The sequence below is a fragment of the Pseudochaenichthys georgianus genome, chromosome 20, assembly GCF_902827115.2.
Source record: "Pseudochaenichthys georgianus chromosome 20, fPseGeo1.2, whole genome shotgun sequence".
Taxonomy (NCBI): domain Eukaryota; kingdom Metazoa; phylum Chordata; class Actinopteri; order Perciformes; family Channichthyidae; genus Pseudochaenichthys; species Pseudochaenichthys georgianus.
Window position 1 is genome coordinate 9334987 of NC_047522.1, and position 24927 is coordinate 9359913.

General features: G+C 39.3%; 1 protein-coding gene across 1 annotated transcript in view; it reads left to right on the top strand.

Moving 5' to 3' along the window:
- The first annotated feature begins 839 nt into the window (after positions 1 to 839).
- The window catches only part of kcnh2b (potassium voltage-gated channel, subfamily H (eag-related), member 2b), a 279480-nt gene continuing 255392 nt past the window's right edge, over positions 840 to 24927 (top strand). The window contains 3 exon segments of the mRNA XM_034109196.1: positions 840 to 915; positions 24664 to 24782; positions 24784 to 24895. Of these exon segments, the coding sequence (XP_033965087.1) occupies positions 840 to 915; positions 24664 to 24782; positions 24784 to 24895 (307 nt within the window).

Consider the following 24927-nt stretch of genomic DNA (forward strand, 5'->3'; position numbering starts at 1 on the left):
TTTCATAACATCCTTTATTGAGACTTGGTGGACATTTGTGTAGAGTCTCTGTGGTCCTATACTTTGGGAAACTCAGGTGAAAACTTTTGTTTGGGTGCAATGAGGAGAGTGTGGGGTGGCTGAGAGCGCATTAACGCTTCCATCCATCGTAAGAAGTGTGAACAGTTAGCAAAGGGTTAAAGAGGCGCAGCTAGACGCCGGTGGAGCTGAAGTCATCCGGCAGAGCGCACAGCGAGGAGGAGGAGAGACACAGAGAACACCTCCAAAAACACACATCCAGGACGATTCAAGCTGCAGATTTGTGCTCTATTGCTTCCTGTAAAGCACCACTGTGTTCCATCTCTCCACTGTTAAACATAGACATTGTTTAAAGGAGGTGGAATGAGAAATACATAAAGAAAACGCCACAACTATGGCTCCAACGACGCTCGCATGGAAGCTCGGCCAGTCTGCTTGTGAGGAGCGGGCTGTAGTGCAGGGTGAGAGAAGTGCTGTGTGAGAGCAGGAGGACATATCAGTTGACAGGCGCGCCCCCCCCCCCCCCCCCCGGGGGACAGAAACAGACACCTTCGTCTCTCTTAACCTGCAAACTGGAGGCTGGAAACGGCTCGGATCTGCCGTGCGTATACCTAATTTCCAGAACTCTCCTCTCCTCACTTTCTCCGAGGGACACGAGAAGCTGCAGCCTCTCTGAGCAACTTGGGTAAACTTAGCCCCCCCCGGATTACTGGACCCGTGAGTGTTGGGTCTCCATGCAGGGAGCGCACTGAACATCGCGCGCGTGAGATCATTCAAAGTCCCGCAAAGTCTCGCAAAGTGCAGGGACCACCGCAGCGAAGATGCCGGTCCGGAGGGGCCATGTGGCTCCGCAGAACACCTTCCTGGACACCATCATCCGGAAATTCGACAGTCAATGTAAGTAATTTTTATTTTGTTTTTACCTTCAGTGGGATTCATGAGGTTCCTTTTATAATCAATTTGTTGTTTTGAATTTTCTCAACATTTTCTTTTCCAGAATAATGATGTTGGCTGAGGTTTTTCTAATGTACGATGCAGTGATGTTATACTATGCGTGATAGCTTACCAACATAAAAACATACATCAATGTAAATCTCAGAAAACATGAAATTTCCTTTTAAAATCACAATATACCATTATAATATTAGACCTAATTTCCCCTAATTTAGAGGAAAACATGAACAGCTTGTGTATTTGAACTACAGACGTTGTGTTTGAGGACCCTGCAGCTGCAACAGACATCTGTCATTCAGGAATTATTATTGCAATGGGCCACACATGTGTCAAATAAAGCTTACAAAGCAACTCAGTACAGTACTGGACACTTTTCCCTTCGAATCTATTGTCTTTGGCTCAGTTAAAAAAAACAGAAACTATGAGACATCTCATTAAATCTCTTCAAATATGCTTTTCAGATATCCAACAATTTGTTTTGCTGAAAAAAAACAGTATCCTCTCAAATAATCTAAGGTATCAGCAACAAAAACAAACAATATTATCCGAGCTACTAAATCTTTCATGGAACCCAGGGTCATGCAATTTGAAGCTGTCTATTTCCAAATAAACAGGCTTCACCCGTCCTCACTTCCCTGTGGCGCTGTTATCTTTGATGCAAATCATTCATGGTTTTTTTCCATCTGTGAATCTGTGACCAGACTTCAAATGTGCTCCAGCGGCCACAATTCAATTCACCTCAGGGCTGATAAAGACACGAAGGCCATGATGGTTGTAGTGAGAGGAAAAGGGGAGGATGTGACACATTCAGGTGTTGAAATCTGATGCAAGAGATATTTGTAGATGAAAAAGTTGAAGCAATCTAAATGCCAATCTCATGAGCCAGTGAGATTGAACTCTTGTACCATCCCTTTTTCTAAATGGTGTCAAATGTGCTTTCTGACTTTCAACACCTCTTGGGTTTTCACAAGCTTCGGAATAGCGAGTGATCTCTTGCTGTGTTCGTTACACCCCAGAGTCACAGCAACATAAAAGGTGCTATCGGGGAGGAGTTGGTGCAAAAAACACATTTTTTCTTCCTTACTCAGAGGTGCTGAAAAGCTCCACACAACGGCAGTCAAGTTGAATAATCAGAGTTGGGTAATTGACATTAATTTTCCAGCGATTATTTTCCATCCCGATGAGCGTGGGTGACTCTGGGAAAGGTGAAGCTACGGCTGGCTGGAGTTCATATCTTAAATGTTTACAGCCGATTCGGTGTGGTTCAGCGTGTGGTGGATGTTTATTCATGAGAGGAGCACTTCACTGTTACTGGGGAACATAACCCTACACCTGAGAGGCAGATCAGTGCTTTCCAAATGTTTTCCCAGTGACTCATATCTTGAGAATAATTGGGTATTGATTGTTGCAGGCTTCTGGTCAAGCTAACCAAGCATGCTGCTGATGACATGGTGTCTAATGGCCGTGGCTAATGAGCTAGTGGACATGAAGGAGGAGCGTCAGTGGACAGCTGCTTAGACATCCCTGCTAATGGCTAAGTTGTTGAACCAAACACTGGGAAAATCAGTCTTGAGTATTTTTTCAGAAAACATCGAAGGCTCCTAATATGCCTCTACTTTAACCCCATAGCTCTATATGACTGAAACTTGAGCCCCCTCTCATGTTGTCCATAGTAAACTAATGTTTTTGAAGAGCAGGACCTAGTGTTGGCCTTCCACACATTTATTTATCGGATCCTTTGCTGTTTCTTTGTTTGAATGGAGGCTGGGTAAACTGAATCTGAGCATCAATCAAGAATGGGTATATCATGTTGGCTCAGCTATACAGTGTGTGATGGAAACCCTCTCATGCAGAACACAGTGTAGGGGGAAGAAATCCACACTTGTGATAGAGTAAGCGTGGCAGATTCTTTTATTCTCCACAATGGGACTGCTTTCAAAATAATGGACTATGCATACTTGATGCTCAGCTTCGGAGGAGATGAGTAAGAGACAAACAATGGGCATCTGTTGTCATCACACAACACACAGAGAGCGCTTCCACCTGACATATTGCGTGAGAAATCCTCGTGTTTGTGTATATAAGAAAAAGCAATAAACAAGTTAGGGCACTTCATTTATTTAAAAACTGGTTCTACAGTCTAGCTCATAAGAGGGAAAAATGCGTACCTCTCCCTCACTTAATTTCACTTCAATTTGTTTAAGTTGCAGCAGTGTGTCTTCCCATAACACATTCAGGAAAAGGCATCATCTTGTTTCTGTGTCATTTTATTTTGAGGGACAAAGAGTTTGTTTTGTTATTCTGTATTTAAAAAAAGGCTTAGTATTGAACTGTGTCAGCAGTTTTGTCAGTCTTTTAGCCGAAAACAAAATCCACAAAAAGGATTTTTGGGTAGAACTGGAGTCATGCCTTCTCTTCCCTAATTTGTTTTGAGGAAATACAAACATTGCTGTTTTAGAGTCAGGTTTTGTCCTAATGACTTCAGCAGAAACCCAATACAATTAGTGGTTATTTAAAAAAATCTTACCTTGATACTGTGTCTGTAGGCCTACAGATACAGACTCAGGGATGAAGCCACTGCTTGCTAACATGCTGCTATAAATGGGTTGTGTAGACATCCAGTTCGACTTTAACCTATCCTGCTGGTTGCTTTGTGGTAATGCAGGTTTGTACATTATGGTTAAGGCTTATTTGTGAGCTTGAGTTTAACATAATTATAGTATACATAGTTCAAAACTTAATACAGATGAGCAATGACCTTTGAGCTAACTCTGCTACAATAAATACAATGGTAACATTAATGCTGAATGAGGTCCCATAAAGTACAATAGATGAATAAAAACAAAGGGAAAATATAAATGGGTTTCCTTTACACCAATGCGGAATGTGATATCTCGGGGTCACTTGGTAGGAATATTTTCAAATTTCCTAAAACACTAACTAATTAGTATATGGTGTTCAAAGGTCAATTTTAGTTTGACCCCAAAGCTCCATATGACTGAAACTTGAGCCCCCTCTCATGCAGAGTAAACTAATGTGTGTGAAGAGCAGGGCCTAGTGTTGGGCTTCCACACATTTATTTATCGGATCCTTTGCGGTTTCTTTGTTTGAATGGAGGCTGGGTAAACTGAATCTGAGCATCAATCAAGAATGGGTATATCATGTTGGCTCAGCTATACAGTGTGTGATGGAAACCCTCTCATGCAGACAGTAGTTTATGGGAAAGAAATACACACCTGTAAGCGTGGCAGATTGTTTTATTCTCCACGATGGGACTGCTTTTAAAATAATGGACTATGCATACTTGATGCTCAGCTTCGGAGGAGATGAGTAAGAGACAAACAATGGGCATCTGTTGTCATCACACACCACACAGAGAGCGTGACATATTGCGTGACAAATCATCTTGTTCGTGCGTATAAGAAAATGACAATTTAATCAACCAAATATGAGACCTTATTCATTTAAAATATATATGTTACGCTCTAGTTCCTTAGAGGTTGAATGTACTCTTCCTTCTCTTAAATTGAGTGGGGTTCTCTGCCTTTCAAAAGATGCAGCAGTGTAAAACAAATTCAAGTAAAACGTAGCATCTTGTGTCTTCCTCATCTCATTTTGAGCTAATGGACACACAGTATGTTCTATTATTCTCTATTCATGAAGGTTTGATATTGAAAAGGTGTCAGCAGTTTTGTCAGTCCATTAGCTGGAAATGAAATCCATAAAAAGTTATTTTTCTACCACTGGAGTGCTGTCTTTTTCCCCACAAAATGTCCCACGGGAAGCTTTATTAAAACACAATGTATACTGTATGTAGGCATTTCATCTCCATAGGGATATAGAGACCTTAGCAGTCACGCCAACAGCTATGATCCAAACAGATAATGCAAACACATCAGGCAGGTAACAGGTCACCTGTGCAGTAATGGATTAGGATACAGATGTTTATATGATTATTAGACAGAAGAGAACAAGAGTTCAGAGCTGTTGCACTACAGGGGAAATCAATGTGTCGAGGCCTCATGACATCCTTTACTATTATACGCATTTGAATGGTAAATTGACTTTTGTATTGTATCTTCATAGTCACTTTAGCTTACATTATATGCGAAGATGAAGCTATTCACACACATAATGGAAAGGTTGCCAAACAAGCTGCCAAACTGTTCATCATCTAATCTAATGCTCACTCACAGTCACATATTGATGCCTTCGATCTTCCGATAAATGTAATCTGGCTTTGTCTTCTGAGTCACATCTGCCCATTGTACACATCATAGTGACTGATTCTTAGCAAATAATATCCAATTCTAATATGACTTTCAACCATTTCAAACCATTGTCTTTTGTTTTCATCTGCTCATGTCTTCAAACACTGATTCTAAGACACCACAGATAATTTCATCACATCAATTTTGTACATCACAAACTAATATGTATTTCAGATCATGATATTTTCCTAAAACTTGCATCTCATTTCTGCACTCTTGCATATTTGCTTTACATAATTTGTCTGGAGACATACTCATTTGCAAGAGGCCTAAACAGAGAATACACGATTCATGTGAGACCATTTTTTTTACTTTTGCCTTGTTTGTTTGTTCTCAATATTTCTATTCAGACAGAAAAAAGATATAGAAAGATTTTTACTTTTTTAAACAAAACAAATTTGATCAGTCGATGAAGGGAGCATGGGAACTCGTCATGTTTTCCAGCTCAGGTATTTCATGCCGTTATCCCCGGACCTTCTCTACTTACTGTACACCGATCCTCTACGTGTGTAACCCTCTCTGTTTACTGTACTGTGATCCTCCATGTTTAATAGCTGCTCCACACAGACTGCACAGAGAGGTTGTGTGCCTCGCTATCAACAACCAACAACAGATTTGACCTCAATATCAGGTCATAGCAATGTGTTGTTGTCTGCTCGGCGCTCCTTAGAGGAAGACTTCGACCAATTACAAGCCTCGAAGCCACTGTACTCCGGGGAGGATTCTACCATTATGCAGCTGAAGTACCAACACTTTGTTACCATGACAACCACCCACCTGACTCCCCCACCTACACACCCACTCACAAAACACACCCACTCACACACAGAGCAAGGAACAGTAGTCATCTCCAGGTAATTCTCCATCTGGTTTTCGAACTATTGTGCAGTATATTGAATATTAACTATGCTACAGACTAGTATATAGTGCTTGCCGAGCATTCAGATCATTCTAAAAATATAAATAAAAAATATATATATGCTTGATAATGTAGGTCTTTCTTACAACTGGTTGGTTCCAGTTTTAAGCTAACCTATAGGTTATAGTAAACCAGTTGCACGTGTATAACTTTAAATAAAGATACATGAGGTATTATTTAAAGCATTTAGGCCATGGAGTATATGTGTCCTACTGATTTAGTATTGTGTTAGTGAGTGTATTTCATGCATTTTTTATATATTCATCCCATATGCCATACAGTTTAATTTCATCAGTGAGGAAAAGGGCATAATACTTTGAGACAATTGAAAATACAGCAACACGCTGTTTAAAAAAAGTTTCAAACAAATACTGTTTCAGTAACCTTTGCTTAAGAGCTATACGGTTCTTAGCTCTTTTGGGAAATTACTTGAACTACTTTAATCGTTTGCAAGCTCATTAGCTCAGTAACTAGAGTAACAGTGCATTTAAAAATGTTAAAGTTAGTTAGTAGTGAGTTCATGGTTAAGCACAGATAAATGGCTACAATGGTCCATTTTGTCTCTCTGGCGCACCAGTTGGCTCAACAAATAGCCCAGATTTACTTTCAGTTGAATAAAGATTCTTCCGGAAAGAAATTATTTTTGAAGGAAAAGATAAGAAAATGTAAGATCCCTCCATATTTCACTTATATCACATCACACACACCTTTCACCTATTGTAAGGGAATATTTGTATGTATTCATGCAAATATGAAGAAGCTTAAAAGGGGAAAATGATTTGTGTAGAAAACTGTGAGCTGGTTTTCAGCCTGTTAACATGTGGTTTTTTGAGGACAAAGGAAGAAGGGGGAAGGTGAGGAGTTAACATACAGTCAACTCAGATCTAGGAGATAATGAAGCTGAGCTACTGGGATTGGGGAAACTTAAGATGTGAGGTGTTGATGATATTTGGGCAGCCAATCACGGAGGTCTGGAAAGGAGGATCAGATAACTCCTCCCATTGTTAGCAATGTATTAAAACACAGGAAACACGCTGTATTCGCTCTCTTTCCTCTCGCTGGCTCACGTGATATCAGGTAAATATGGGATCCCACAGATAAACTGTATTTAATTTGTACTGTATTGATTGTATTGATTGTATTGCATTGTCATATTACCATTAAAGTGGATTATTGTTTAACGGTTACTTGGCAGCATTGGATTCCTTCCTGTAAGAATAACCAGCTTGTTTAGGGACGCGCGGAGATTTGAAAAAGCGGACCAGTTGTCCACACAAATCTCCTAACACTATACAAATTATTTCCATGCTGGCCTGAAAGGACCTTAGGGGAAATGGTGGAGAATTTAGCGCAATGACAATAGTGGGATCCATATTTGTACTTTTGAAAAAAAATGTTTTGCCACATGTAAAGTAGACAGAATAATTACAATGTATAGAAGAATAAGAAAAACAGTATCCAACCAGAAACAGAATACAACCAAATTCATCTTGTTTTGTTGAAATGTAGCGTGTATACAACTTTGAAAATAAGCTAAAAGGGACATAACATAAAAAGTCAAGAGAGGTAAGCTGTTGCTTTCAATATTTCATAATGTTTCCCTTCAACAGCAGGTATTTTACCTTGACGTTTAGAGACTTCTGTGCTTTCCCGCTTTGATGAGCTTGGCTTACGGTTGCATAAGGCGCAGAGCCTTGATGTTCCCACTGTGGGGAGAAAAAGATGCCTTCTGTGAGAAACATGTAAGTGCTTCTCCGCACATTCAAATGTTCCACACATCGGCAACATACGGCTTCATATGGATTAGGCTGTCAGGAGACATTTCAGGGATCAATCCACAGGCTTGCTTGTTGGATTTGTTTATTTTTACACCTTCTGTGTCATTGATACAGAAATGTTTCCCTTCAATTTATGCCTACAGCTTCACGTCAAACTCCAGATGTTTAGAAAATCAGTTTCAAAATTCCCGTAGTTGCTGTACTGTACCAGTATAGAATAAATACAGTATGAGTGTCTTCTCGGCTGGTTAGCTTTAATTCTCTGCTCCATCTGTTTCACTGGGAGGGTGTAAACACAGCAACACTGCTACCCTGGTGCTGAGGTCAGGAGTGAGTCAGTGCTCATGATTGCACATTATTGGTGTGAAATCACACTCTCTCCCTCTGTCTCTCCTCCTGTCTTCTTCCCTTTCTCTCGTTCATGCACATACACCCACACGTAGGGCTGCTCAATTAATCGTATTTTAATCGCAATTACGATTTTGGCTTGCAACGATTATGAAAACAACATAATCGAAATAAAACGATTTTTATTTTTATTTGTATTGGTTTTTCAGTTGAATTATATTTAAAGTTCAGGGTAATCAACTGTTAAAAACATACTGTTCACATTGTTTTTTTTCAATAAAATCGTTTTTAATAATCGTGATATCAATTATTGACCCAAATAATCGAGATTATGATTTTTGCCATAATCGAGCAGCCCTACCCACACGTCAGAACACTTGCACACACGGACTTGAGCGCACACACATACTTACGTAAACTCTTGGAACTTGTAAACTTTGTACTCTCTTGCTGCCTTCCTCATACACCTCGCTCCAGCTTCCTTTCTGCTCTTTGTCTTATTTGACAACCTTCTCTCTCTCTCTCTCCCTCCTCCCTTTTCACCTCTCCATCTTTCCGAGCAGATGCCCGCTGTGCTGCCTGCTGTGCTGCCTTCACATTTCAAATGGGCATGCTTCCAACAGGGCAACATGATACCTGCTGGGGAGGCGAGAGGGAAGAGGTTGTTTGTGGTTTATGGATATAGGATGGATGAATGTGCCTGTGACTTTAAGCTCAAAACGCATGCTAAATATAGGTAGCTGTAATCTATAGAAATCTGTCAAAACAAAACATCTGCCAATGGGGGAAGCTAAAAGCTATAGCTTTAAAACTAGCCTAAAAATGAGTCTAGCACAACACTGTGGCCTAAAAAAAACTAGTATTAAATGGTTTTATAACATTAATCAACATGAAATAAGTAACTTTTTTTACTGTCAAGTCAGTTTGCTAACTTTTTTGCTTGTCGCTATTATGTCCTTACATTTAGCATTATCCTGTAGTTGCCAAATGTAGACACAATTTAACAAATGTTGTGTAGTATGTTGGCAGTTATCTGTCTTAAGTGCAACTACAAACTTAAACAAATATTATCGAGTAAGTCCACAATTTAGTCTTAGTTGAGAACAAATGTGATAAAAGATTAAAAGGCATAATATTTCTTCAGGCGCTAGTGTCGCTAAGCTAAATTCACATCTGATTACAAAGCACCAACTATGTTTTGCATAACAAAACCTGATTTAGCTTGAGTACTGAGGTAGACAAGTTTATAATATAAACTTTTCTACCTCAGTACTCAAGCTGAGTACTTATCCCAACAAATGACCAGAAAGTGTGCATAACCTGTGATTATAGTACAATTTATAATATATAATAATGTGATAACCTGATTGATAAAGAACAGACCACACAAATCTAGTTTATTGACCATGGAGCTTTCTTCTTTCTTTCAAGGTTGAGTTGGATTGCTTTATAATTTCATCATGATCAAGTTTACCAGCCAATGCAGTTTGCTGTTCTCCGTATTCGATACAGCCGAGAGTGGGCTGGCTCCCCTGTGAGAAAGCCGATCTTATGAAAATCTGAAGATGCCCTGAAACCAGCTTTTACAAAAACACTTCTGAGAGTCGTTTTTTTCAGTCAAAGCTGAGAGTTTGTAGCTGCTCAGCGATTGAGGGAAAGATGAGCTGTTTTCTCAGATGATGACACACTCTTTAAAAGCATCTCTGCCAGAGTTATATCTCCACATCGTCAGCTTTTAATTGCGGTTTCTTTCATAAAAACATGCGCCACAAAGACTGAAGCGTAAAAGACTGGATGTTTGATGTGTTTATTCTTGAAAAGGTGAGACAAGCTTGAATGCATCAACAGCACCTTGTCAAGTTTATTTCATACTTTGATGTAAAGTTGTTAAAGGGGCAGCGTTTTCCTGGAGTAATAGAGTATAACTATACAATGAAAATGCAGTAACTTTTTCACAATAAACAATAATTGACGTTTCTAGTTTTGGCTCTCAGCAAATAACTATAATGATAATCTAGACTCTTTAACAGGATTAATTCTGAATCACCTGATGCCCTTTTAGTATAAACCAGTCATTGGTAATGTCAATTTCTGCGATCTAGTTTGCAAGCGCACTGTCACTGTATCCTGTGGTTAGCACCATCCAAGATGATTGTGATTGTTTTAAAGAAATACACACAAGGCAGAACGTATTTTCCCTCATGCCAGTATGATACCACTTGGAGCCAGAGTAGATCTTTCAATCACAAAGCTGTGTCGGTTATAAACTTGCTATGAATTAGATATTTAGCTTTACATATCCCATGTCAAGGTTATCTGATTATTCTAACACAGTTGAGCAGTTATAGGGCCAGTAGGAGCTCAGTTTAGTACATGTATATGTGTTTGCGTAATAGCGCACGACTTGGTAATTCAGTGCCAATATATTGCTTTCTTTGCATGTCTTTCATGTAAAACCTATTCATATAAATTCATAAATTCATTTAAAAATACTATATTACAAGTAAACATACTGCATTGAGAATGGTACTTAAAGGTGGGGTATGTCATTTTGGAGAAACCAGCTCGAGTGCGCTAGAATTTGAAAGTACACAACCGGAACAAATCTGCCTCTTCCTTCAGACCTCCTTACAGAGCCCCTCCTCCAACACACATAAACGCGTACATGACCAAGACCAATTTGTGCAGAGATGGAAGGCTGACATGCAGGTATGCCATCCAGTTATTTTAGCCGGGCCGGTTTTAAATGATCGGTCGTGCTTTTTACAGCGCTACGGCTTCCACAGTCAATGACATTTTTTTATGTATTTATTGTCAAAGCATTTAATATATTCATTGATATCGGGATGTTAAGAGCATTCCATGGAATATAACAAAAAGTGTTTCTGAAATAAATTACATACCCCACCTTTAAGTAACTGTATTTAAGTACAATCATGAAAATGTACTTAAAATTATTAATTGCAGAAAAAAAACACCATCTCAAATATTTTAAAAGAAAAGCAGAAAATGTTCATATTTAAAAGCTTGAACTGTGTATTGTGTCTAATATGATGTTGATGGTTTCATATATCATAGCATCATATTTTACAAGTTCTTCCTGAGTGTGGTGCGTAGAAATCAGAATTGATAAACTAACTAGTAATTAAATGAAACAAAATGTACAATATATCCCTTTTAATTTGAAAAGTATGAAGTGGCAGGGAAATAAAATGCTCAAGTAAGTATCTAAATGTGTACGCAAGTAAAGTATCATAAAGTATCATCATCAGCTTCTTGCAGTAGCCATTGAGCATAGTCCTGTTGTTTAGCGATATTATTTATGAATTTCTTGATGAGCCATAATCCATTTCAGAACACACACACAGCTGTTGCATGTACTGTACTGTACATGATAAGTAAGGAAAACAGGGATTGAAAGAAGACCTTAGATGCTGTTGTCTAGAAACTAATTTATGAGATGTTATAGGATTCTAAAAGGTTTTCATTATAATATGACCCGGTTTCACTGCTGTGCTTATTTGAAGAGTTTAATTGATTGGGACTGCTGTTATCATCTCCTATCTTTTGAAATCCAAAGTTGACAGAAGCAATATGCATCTGTCCGTCTGCTTTGGCATCTCCTGGTTATCTGTCTGTCTTTCTCTCTCAGCCCTTTGCCTGTACGTCTATTGTCACTGCTTATCTTCCGGCAGCCGCCCCTTTCACTCTCGTCCTCCCATTCATCAAGTCACCCTGCACTGGGTTCTTCTAAAACTTGATCACACCCCTCTCATTCACTCTCTCTTTGTCTTCCTCTCACCTGTGTGGACTCCCTCTCTCATTCTCTGTGACTCCTCTGCCACCCAGAAAAGTGTGTCACAGAGAAGGCCAGCTAAGCGATTGAAAGACCCTGGAGTCCCCTGCGTCCAGGGATTAGACCTCATTTGCATAAATCTGCATAACCTCGTTAAGGCAGAGGATGGGCTGTACACACTGTAGCCTGAGACACTTCAGAGCGAAACAGCCCATTAAGGATTGTGGTGATTATGGGATTATCACTCTTAACGACTGTTGAGGACTGGACCGGTGTGTACTGTCTGAAAAGTACCACGTCGCATGACTGAATCCAAAGCTTTGCGGAATGAAAGAATCCAAGCTCCGAGTCAGGTGTCCTTCGCATTTGCAGTGGATTTGTTCTTGACTGTGTTTTTATTTCTATTACAAGTAACATACAGTAGAAATACAATGGATTAAGAATATAAACATGGTGGCCTATTTGTTTAAAGGTCCCATGTCATGGCCATTTCTACTGATCATAATTCCATTGTTGAGGTCTACTAGAATAGATTTACATTGTTCAATGTTCCAAAATCACATTGGTTTTCGCATACAGCATCTCTATATACTATGTGTATTCACTCTCTGTCCTAAACGCCTTGTTGGAGCTCCTGCCCCCCCCCCCCCCCCCCCCTCCCTATGAGCCCACTGTGCTCTCATGTGTGTTTATGTGTTACAATGGCATTTGTTAGCAACCAGAAAATGACACCAGTAATGACAAACAGATGAGAATGCTGCCTGGAGTCTGGATTGCCGTGTTGGTGGGACGTTGCGGGGCTCGCTGCTCCGCCCTTTGAGGCTCGAGGAGTGGACAGTGTGAGCTGTATTACTGGTTGTCATTTCCTGGTTGCTGCGTGGGGTCTGTGAGACAGCGAAACACCGCTCGTTACGTCACTATACTCAGGAAGAAAAACATGGAGAAAGAAAATTCTCCAACGAGGCGTTCTGGGGCAGTATAGACAGTTTCTTTTCTGTGTTAGAGTTTTACTCGCTACAGGGTGTACTTTGAGGGTTTATGACTTTGCAGACCGTTTACAGTACATGCAGAAAAAGCTTCATAACACACAAGGGGACGGGTAATAACCGGAAAATCATGACGTGGGACCTTTAATTGTTAAATTAGAGCTGCTCTGTCGGCAATTTTACTGAAAGGCTTCTCCACTTTTTGACTGGCTAAAAGAGTCAAGTTCTAGTTTAAACGATTTTTAGATGTGAATGTTGAATGTGACTTTACCATCACCACTATGCATATACGTTGTTCTGTTGTTCTGACACCTACTATACTCCCCTCACACCTTTCAAAGGCAGAAATGCATCTATTCTTGTAACTTTTCCAAACCAACATTTCATACAGAAATCTGTCAGGAAAGTAAAAAGGATCCGAATCTTAGCCTTTACCATGACTTCTGTCACTTATTGTGTGTGCAACATTAGGAATGCCTCGCCTACGTTGCCGTAAGTCATGATTGGACACATATCATCACCATAACTTGGCATTAACACAGTATTTAAGCATTTAAATAGAAACAACAGGTGTTGAAAAACGATTTATTATGTGGATAATTGGCATGAGAACCAGATCAATTGAGCAAAAATTAAGAATATAGTTTGAGTGCAACTATTATTTCAAACTAAAATCTCTTCATATGTCTCCTACTGTGGCCCAGGTATTTGTATGCTGTGGTCTTCCATGATAAGAACCCCCACAGGAGACAATGTGCCAGCAGGAATTTTATTGAAATTGGTGAGCTGAAATATATGCTTAAACTGTCAAAACCTGACAGGACCACCCATCCTCCTGTCAGCTGTCTCACAATGATGACATCAGCACTTCTCCACCAGTGTACACTTCTGTCTTTCAGCATCTCTAATGGGATGAAAAAGGAGTACATTGTGGAAAAACATGCTTTGACAGCATTTTCCTAAAAAACAAAACTGTTTAAGACTCTTACGAAGCCAAGACAAGCAGATGGAGGTCAAGATGAAAATGAACATCCAGATTTAAAATACTCTTATGACTAGCACACAAAATGCTTTACTTTAAAATGATGACACATCACTTTCCCTTAGAAGAGGTTTATTTTTTGGTCTGACGGCTGCTAGCAAAATACTAGTATGGAACTGGAAACACACCCTTTCAATTCAAACGTTATGACTCAATGGACTGTGTTATAATTTCTCTAGAACTCTCTATTGCCTCGACCAAAGGAGCCAGAAATAATATATTACTGCAGTCCAAGAGAGTTGAGTGCAACATGAAGAAAAAATGCTTTACAACCTAATATAATATAATTTGTACAGATTTGATACAAACTGATGGAGTAACAATAACTGAACGTAATCTTACTGGCTATTTTTCAGAGCTGGCAACCACGTGTTGGTCCTTTATTAGAAAGTGGAATTATTTCTGTAGTTATCGCTATAGTCTCTTCCGGGCCAATGGGTTACAAGGAGTGGGTAATGCAAAATCTGCCCTGACATTAGGCCATGAGTAACAAAACACTACCTAATGTAGCTTGATGTCAGAACTTCTAAAACCAGAGTTTTCAAGTCCTCAAAAAGAGTCAACACTAATCCCATATCGGAAGAAGAAAGACTGTAGGGATTGCTACATTGGGGAAATCAAGAGGCTTACACCAAGAGACTTAATCCCTCATCAATAACGAACAAATGACTTAAGTTTTTGTGTAAAGTGATGACCTCTAAGGCAACTCCATTTGCTAATAAGGCTCTTGCAATTATAAGCTCCAGGAAAACGTGTGGACCTACAGTATACCCATATTTGCATATGATTTGGCCATAGACAATTCCACATTTTTCATATTCCAATACAATTATATTAAAATATGATAAAACTGTGTATGTTTTAATTTGGGTTTGTACATGAATAAACATGTTGACATTGTTACTTGGTATACTGACTAAGATAATATTGTCATTTGACCAATCTCCTTGTAAAGTTGATAGATACAACTCCAGAAAAACATGACTAAAAATGGAAAAAAGTGGAAATCCAACAGGATTAGGTGGAAGGTTTTCAATTTAAATCAACTATAGTGTTGCTATAAAGTTTAAACTATCTTTCATTTATTCAGTACACACACTGAAATGGCCAGTTAACATGATCATTATCAGTAAATCAGTGTTCATTTTATGTTGTATTCATCTCTGATTACTAGAGAAATCTTATAGACAATCTTCATATTTTTGGACCTTAACTGTCAGTTCTGTTGAGAATTTAGCATGTGTCAATCTTCAGTTTCCATGGCAATTGCTCAGTTAGCGATGGGGAGAGGCAAACAAATCTTTTCAGGCTGTCACTGTAAACCCACCAATCACATCTCTCTGTTTCTAGTTTATATTCTTCTCCTTTTCTCTCAATATTTCTCTCTACTTTTTCATTTTATCGCACGTATTTCATCACTTCTCCCTTTCTCCCAGTTGTCTTTAATCTCATTTGCTTTTTCTACATCTCTCTGTCTCTGTAGCTTGCAGGCTAGAGCTACTGTTTGACTTGTGCTTCTAACACATGGGCTTCCCTCCTCATCCGCCTACGCAGTGTACTCAGGGAGATTCCAAGCACATAAACACACTCACAGATACACACTCGCTCTCACACATACAAACACAGCGCATGCACACACACACACTGGCAGACTGCAGAGCCCCCAAGGTCTGTTCTTAGTGAATTATCAGTCTGCGTTGGTGGGGTCGGTGTGAACGTGTTTGTGTGACTAAGATCTTATACAGTATGTGTGTGTGTGCCTTTGGTTGTGTGCTTGTCTCATGAATCTGTGAGTGTGTGCTTATGTGGGAGTATGAAATGGTGTTTTCCTCATGAGCAGCAGCAGCAGCTTGTCTTAAATCAGCTTCTCCATCAGCTCCCTCCTCTCATGCTTCAAAAACTCATTAGAGAGAAATTGCAGGGACATATATTATGTCGCTATCCATATATTTTTTTAACACAACACATTACAGTATGTAAAGTTGGAATGCAAAGATCACTGATCAATTAGTAACATGATCAATGTATGGCAATGGCATTGCATATGTAAAGGTATGATTAATCAACACATTTTTTACAGCAAAATATATAGTAATGTATTTGTAACATATTGCATAAATGAATTCTGGGGCCAGTTAAGGGTAGCTGGGGCTCAAAAAAGTATGCAATTATAACTAATAGAAGAGAAGCCCCCTCGTCCTCATTTCTTGTTACAAAAGAGGCACTCTCAAAATCTAAAAATCATGCCAGTATCCCAGACGCCTTGCAATTTAGAGCAAGTGTCAGCATTTTGTGAGAAATAGTACAGTGCCTTTTATAAAGCAAAGAGAGAGTGAGGGTGTGGGGAGACTTTCATACGTGAAATGGGAATTGTTTGGGAGTTTTTTCCAATGCACACTACCCAACTTCTACATGTGACAGTTGAGAGTTAGATGACATCGTACAAGGCAAGGCAAGGCAAGGCAGGCAAGGCAGGCAAGGCAGGCAAGGCAGGCAAGGCAGGCAAGGCAAGTTTATTTATATAGCACTTTTCAACGCAAGGCAATTCAAAGTGCTTTACAAAAAATGAAAGACATTAAGCATTAAAAAAGAAAGCTAATAAAATAAACATTAAAAGGAAAAATACATGGATAAAAGTTACAGTGCAGTCTAAAATATGAATAGTTCAATTAAACATTAAAAGAAAAGTACATGGATAAAAGGTACAGTGCAGTTTATGATATGACGAGTTCAATTAAAAGCAGCGACAAAAAGAAAGTCTTCAGCCTGGATTTAAAAGTAGTAAGAGTTGCAGCGGACCTGCAGGTTTCTGGGAGTTTGTTCCAGATATTTGGAGCATAATAACTGAACGCTGCTTTACCATGTTTAGTTCTGACTCTGGGGACAGAAAGCTGACCAGTCCCTGAAGACCTGAGAGATCTGGATGGTTCATAATTTAGCAGGAGGTCAGAAATGTATTTTGGGCCTAAACCATTCAGTGCTTTATAAACCAGCAGCAATATTTTGAAATCTATTCTTTGACACACAGGAAGCCAGTTGTAAAGACTTCAGAACTGGAGTGATGTGATCCACTTTCTTAGTGTTAGTGAGGACTCGAGCAGTGGCGTTCTGAATCAGCTGCAGCTTTCTAATAGATTTTTAGTGAGACCTGTGAAGACACCATTGCCGTAGTCGAGTCTACTGAAGATAAAGGCATGGACAAGTTTTTCCAAATCCTGCTGTGACATTAGTCTTTTAATCCTAGATATATTCTTTAGGTGATAGTAGGCTGATTTAGTAACTGTTTTAATGTGACTGTTGAAACTCAGGTCAGAGTCCATGACTACACCTAGATTTCTGGCTTTATCTCTTGGTTTGAACATTGCAGACTGAAGCTCAGCACTAACAAACATGCAATTAGATGTCATGTACAGCTTAACATCAGATATCTTGCACTCAAATGGCTTTTTTAAACAGCGTGGAAGCTTCTCCTTGTCTGTTGGCCATTATCAGTAACTGAAAACCAAGTGCACTTTCTCTTTTCTAAGCTGGAAAATGAAATGTACAATACTAATTGTGCATGCACACATAATAATAATAATAATAATAATAATCCTTATATTTATTATAGCGCTTTATCAATGACTCTCTGTGGACAATACACACAGGAGCAAATTCGGGTGAAGTGTCTTGTCCAAGGACACAACGGCCTGACGCAGTGGGGCGGGAGCAGGTTTTGAACTGGAGTTCCCCAACGCCCCCTTGATCTGATGATCAAACGCACAGACCACTGCGCCACCCGTCCCAGCTCTGGTTGCATCTCTGCCTATGTATTAACTAGTGCCCATGCAGCCAGACAACCCCATCAAGCTTTATGAGCCTCTAAGGGCTGCTGCCACCGCTAATTCATGGAGGCAGGCTATCAAGTGCAGCCACACAACTGATCTCCTCTCTTTTCCATGAATATCTGAACAGGCCCTACATCGGTTTATGTATCCCTGAAGAACAGCCTGTTGAATTGAAGCTTTGCAGCCTGCTGTATATTACACTGCATGTATGTTTTATGAAGGAATGGAGGAGAGAATGTGATAATCTTGGAGAAATGGCACAGACATTTTCATTTTGGACCATTACCCTGATTTTCACTTTACTTTAGCAAAATGGGCAGCTTTGATTCTTTTAGCATGACTTTGATTCATGGATGTTTTTCGGGAGGGAGATGAAGAAAATAGAAATGACGGATTCTCCTGCTACTTTGCTTCTTTGGCCATTAATTCTCATCAGTTAAGATAACAGTATATTCATCAACGTAATTGCTGTCTCAAAAAGGGGCTACAATTGGTTTGAACAGGCCAAGAAACACAAGGGACCTCATTAAATGGAAATAGATACACATATAATGTAAATCTAAACCAGTTTTTAAGTACAGCATGCTGAGATAATGCCTTTTGTCTGCTCTTCTGCTCTCTTGTTAAGAGGGCATTTTATTTATCAGCCAGTAAGGTACATGCTGTGTCTCTGTATTTTTAACACGGGGTCACACTGTGTCGTGTCTTGCTGCGTTTTGTCTTGTTCCCATATTCTCTCACTCCAATGTTTGATACATTGTCGTCTGTTCTTTTAGAAATGTTATATGGTGCATTCTGCTGGGAAATATAGCTCACACCGACAAAAGTTCACCCATCATCAGTGTTGGGTGTGACACACGTTACAAAAGTAACGGAGTTACAGTAATGTATTTTTTGCTGTTACGAAGTAATGTAACACATTACTAATGAAATGTAAACATTTTTTAAAATTTGTTCATTCCATGAACCCACACTACCTTTGCGATCGACCGGTCGATCGCAAAGGTAGTGTGGGTTCATGGACGTAATGGGCACCCCTGCTTTACAACATCAGGAGGATACGTCCCCACCTGACCCAGAAAGCGACGCAGGTTCTGGTCCAGACTCTCTCTCGTCATCTCACGCCTAGACTACTGCAACTCCCTCCTGGCTGGTCTACCTGCATGTGCCAGCCGACCTCTGCAGCTCATCCAGAATGCAGCAGCTCGTCTGATCTTCAACCTTCCTAAATTCTCCCACACCACGCCGCTCTCCGCTCCCTTCACTGGCTTCCAGTAACTGCTAGAATCCACTTCAAGACACTGGTACTTGCGTACCATGCTGCGAATGGATCTGGCCCTTCCACATCCAGGACATGGTTAAACTGTACACCCCAGCACGTGCACTCCACTCTGCATCAGCCAAACAGCTCGCTGCACCCGCACTGCGAGGGGGGACCCAAGTTCCCATCAGCAAAAACACGTCGGTTTTCTATCCTGGCTCCAAAATGGTTGCACATCTTCCGGGGGAGACTGAAAACTCATCTCTTCGACTCCACTTCGATCGATAGAATTACTAACAAAGAATTGCTCACAAGCACTTATATATATAGAATTTGTATTGATTGGGATAAACCCCTTGAGATGCACCATCTCGTTTTCAAGGGGGTCCCGACAATAGCAACAACTTACAGACATACATAAACAAAAAGACAAAATGCAAAACATGACACACAAGACAAACCACATACAGTCTGTTAAGTACAATTCAAGCAATGCATACAGTACAATCATTACAATTTGAGACAGTCAAGCAAATCAGTTTAATCAATATCAGTTTCATTAATAACAAGTACAGACCAGTTGAAAGTGAGATAACAATGCATGTTTAAACATACCCAATGATGCAAAAGATCTAATAGCAGCAGGTAAAGTATTCCAGTCAGTTGGGGCTTTGAACATGAACGCTCTTCTGCCAATACATTTTTTTGCAGAGGAGACAGAGAAATAAATCTGAACAGAATGTCTAACTTGATGATTTGGTGAGTAGGGTACAAAATACTGCTTTAAATAAGGGGGATAGTTAAGATAAATGCATTTAAATATCAGATGAAGCCAATGCATGTGTCTTCTTACATTTAAAGAAGGCCATTTAAGTTGGTTATACATTGTGCAGTGATGTGTATGAAAGGACAACCAAGAACAAATCTGCATAGTCTATTGTAGGCTATGTTGAGTGGAGCAAGATCTGATTTATGTGCATTTTGGTAGACAACATCACAATAGTTCATAATCAGAAGAATACGTTGAGAAGCAATTCTCTTTCGGACCCTGAGCGTAAAACAATTGCGAGAGCGGTGTAAAACACCGATTCCGTAATTGACTTTTTGTATTACATGCTTTATATGTAGTTTTAAATGAAAGTTCTGAGTCTAGCCATACACCAAGATATTTAAAGCTATCAACTTTATGCAGAGAAGTGCCATCCTTACATGTTATTACTACATTAGGTTTGGATTTGAGCTTCTGCCTGGTACCAAAGACCATGGTATAAGATTTTGTTTTGTTAAGCAGTAGTTTATTGTGTGATAGCCAGTCCTGTAAGATATTACAATCCGATTGAGAGAAATCTGAATTTGTGAAAAATCTGATTTGGATGTATATATGACAGTGTCATCAGCATAAAGGTGAGTACAACAATTAATGAGACAAGAAGATAAATCATTTATTTAAATAGAGAACAGAAGTGGGCCCAGAGTTGATCCTTGGGGTACACCCTTTTGTTGGATCAACAGGTCAGACTGTTTCCATTAACAACCACACATTGCTTTCTACTGTGAAGGTACGAGTTACTGTAAACCATAACACTGTATTATTAGAAAGGCCAATGCCGTGAAGTTTATCCAAGAGCAGATATCGATCAACGAAATCAAAGGCTTTTGTCAAGTCAATAAAAATGGCACCTGTGAGTTCACCATCATCTGCAGCAGAGTACAAGTCATTCGTAAATGTAAGTAGGGCAGTTGTTGTGGAGTGATTAGGCCTGAAACCAGATTGAACCGGAGATAAAATATTATAAGTATTGAGATAATGTGACAGTTGATTATATTGATTATAAATTACCAAAACTTTGGAAATAGAGCAGATTATAGAGATTGGTCTATAATTATTTGTATCAAGTAAATCACCACCTTTATGCAGTGGAATGATGCGTGCACATTTCCAATAGTCGGCAAATCACAGGTGGACAAAGACGGTTGAACAAATCAGCAAGTGGGTACATGAGAATATGGGACGCCAGTTTATGAACCTGTTTTCTATACCATCGAGTCCCTGCCACTGCCATCCACTTTTAATTCTTTGATCGCATTATGAACTTCATGTGGTAGAATTTCTTAAAAGAAAAATAACGTTGCAGTATGAGTTACTATAGAAATACCAGTCGTCAATAGGAGTCAGATAGTAGTGTGGAACATTACATTAGCGAAATGCTGATTAAATATTTGGGCAATGGATAATGGGTCATGAATTATTGTATCCTCCATTAGTTAGTTTTCCCATCCTATCAATTTCCTCAATATATATCCTGTTTTTCTGCTATTCTTCCCTCCAAAGTCTTACCTTATAATCATCTGATTTTCACAACCTTTACATTTTTCATCAGGCCATCCACACTTCTATTATTTGTGTTGCATTCTTCTCATTTGGGGCCCAATTACTAAAGTGAAAGTAACATGGAACTCGCAGAAGCTTAAAGCTCTTTAGGAGAGGCCATCTATCAGCCTGACAGAATATCACCCTGACACAGCACAAACACAATCACACTTATACAGAGGCCTTATGCACAGATTTATGTCCCGCAAGATACCAAAGAGTCAGTGTGCTGGGTAAGAAAGTATTTGCAAGTGTGTATGTGTCTATGTGTGTGCGTCCAGTCACAACAGCAGGTCTCGGAGTGCATTAAAATCATTCATTGACATTGTGCAGAGACAGGATTCTAAATGGCTCCTTCTACAGTAAGTGGTTTAGAAAGATACACACGTCAGAGCTTTGTGGGAGATGGAGCCACCAATGTTGCAGCTGCGATTTACACTTATAAACACAACAATGCAAACCAATAAAATAAAATATTATGTCCGCGTTGACGTGGATTGCAGAAGAAGAAGGATTACATTTATTGTTTTTATTTAAAAAACTTTTATTCTTGATGGATTTATATTGTTTCATTTTTATTTTGAAAATGGGACTCTTATTTTGAAGGTGATATAGCAACATGTAGCAACCCAGTCTATGGTAGCAAGCAACATGTCAGGAGAGAGGCAAGGATAATGTCACGCACTTAACGTAAGCGTCAAGTGCCATGCAGGTAAACATGTCAAGAAATATTATATTTAATATGTTAATATGATGCTGGAAAGGGCACATAGTTTGTGACTTTTTATTTCAAACTTTAATGGTACTTTACGTAGGTAAACTAGGTTTTACCAGGTTTGGAAATGAACATTTGTAAGATAGCAAGCATGCTTATTAGCTAAGTGTTCATCGTCTTTAATAGCAACGTTGTCTTACACACATGTTTTTATACATAACCTAGTGCTTATACGTGGTTAAACTAAGACATTAATAATGGTTAAAATGTAACTTTAAACTCCTCTACTGCAATACACATCAGAAACAAATAGACGTAGTGTTCTTTTTACTCGACTTACTACATTGTCTGACAGCTTTAGTTACTTTTCAGATAAAAGTTTTTCCTTCCAACTTAGAAGGAGACCTTATGGCGGAAGGCGAGTGGCAATTCCCGTTCAGCAGCGGCAGATGCCTCGGCAAGTAGTGGCCTCTGCCGCAGATGCCTCGGCAAGTAGTGGCATCTGTGGCAGATGCCGGAAGTACCTGCCACTGCCTGCAATGCCAAGGCACATGCCACGGCGAGTAGTGGCAACACTCACTGTTAACCCTGTGTTCTAGTATGATACATAAAATAACATTGTACCTTGAAAATCAATGCATTCTAATGATTCTAATGGCGGGTACATTTTACCCGTTGGGCGGTGGTTTTAGGTAGGCTATACAGCGACCCCTGGCGGTTCTATTGTTAAGTAGAAGTAGCCTACGTAAATGTAGGAATAGGCTACTCTGTTGCAAGTAAAAGTCCTGCATTAAAATGTTACTCAAGTAAAGCGCAAAAGTATTAGCCCTAAAAATATACTTAAAGTACATATTACATATTTTCATTATAATTAGTGATCATTAAAGTGTTATCAAAGCTGGTAAAGGTGTAGCTAGTTGTAATGACTTTGTATACTGTAGTAGCTTGTGAATTTACTCCAGGGAGTCCAGGAGTAACTAAAGTCTGATTTAAGACTTGATTATATTTCTCATCATTAATCAGAATCCGTAAGTAACTAAAGGTAGCCTATTAAATAAATGTAGTGGAGTAAAAGTACACCATTTACCTCTGAATTGTAGTGGGGTAAAGTACTAAGTAACATACCATGTAAATACTCAACTAAAGCACAAGTAGGCTATTTCTAAATCACAAGTACAGTACTTGAGTATGTAGCCTACTTAGTTAGCCTATTTCCCACCTCTGGTCAACAATGATAGATCTTAATGTCAATAAGTTGTCTTTATTTACTTAAAATATATCTGACTCGAGTATTATCATAAAAATAGCACGTTTATTTATTTTAACAAACCACGTTCTCCAAGTAAAATCTAATAGAAATAATAATGTTAATCTTTTTGAAAAGTCGAGATCACCAGTTCGATAAGTAATGCCTAAACAGCGACATTTTACATGATAAATACGGGTTTAAATAGCAGCATTTGCCACGGAAGGCGAGTGGCAGCTACCGTAAACCTTCTTTTACTCTGGCATCTTGTGGCAACTACCCGTTCAGCAGCGGCAAGATGCATCGGCAAGTAGTGACATCTGTGGCAGATGCCAGAAGAAGTACTTGCCACAGATGCCACGGAGTAGTGGCATCTGTGGCAGATGCCGAAAGTACTTGCCACTGCCTGCAGATGCTAAGAAATGCGCTTGCTGTCTCTCTAAATTCCTTGTGAAAAGTTGACTTTTTTGAGGTTTTTACAGGACAGTGACAAAACTACAAAGAATATCTTATAGAATAAAATGCTATTAGAATTACCTACAGTACATTTAGAAACTTAAACACTGTCAGCTGTACATTTCAACATACATACAACATTTAACTGCATTATAACTACTTTTACTTTCTCACACTACTTCTACTTTTTCTCACAAAGTACATTTTGCATAGACAAGTAGTAGAGTATAGTATTAGCACTTTTACTTCCCTTAAGGTTCCAAAAACGTCCTCCACAACTGTTGAAATTTGTACATGACTAAAATAATAATAACTATAAACTACATATAGTTCTGGTGTCGAAAATTAAGGCAGCAGCGTTTAAATGGACTAGTGGACTGTTTTCATACATCACTAATACTCACTGTCAATGTGCGGTCACTCATATTCACTCCTTCTATCTGCTAAAAACGTGCCAATCGAACACACACAATTACGCACACAATTATTTATTTAAGGAGTTTGTTGTAACAGTTTTTTCGGTGTACTTTTTAACATCTTAAAGTACACAGAAAAACTGTCCAATGCCCCATGTGTCGCTAACATTACTCTGGTGGAAACCCCAAATATCATTGATTAGATATTGGGTGTTGTTGCCTTCTTTAAAAACGGAACTTCTCTCCTTCTGTTCCACAGGTCGCAAGTTCGTCATCGCCAATGCAAGAGTGGAGAACTGCGCCATCATCTTCTGCAATGATGGCTTTTGCCACATGTGTGGTTACTCGCGTGCTGAGATCATGCAAAAGCCATGCACGGTGTAACTTCCTGTATGGACCTGACACCAAGAGATTGGCCATCGCACAGATGGCACAAGCCCTGCTGGGATCGGAGGAAAGGAAAGTGGAGATCAACCTTTACCGCAAAGATGGTAGGAATAAAGCTAAAGCTTTTGAGAGGTGT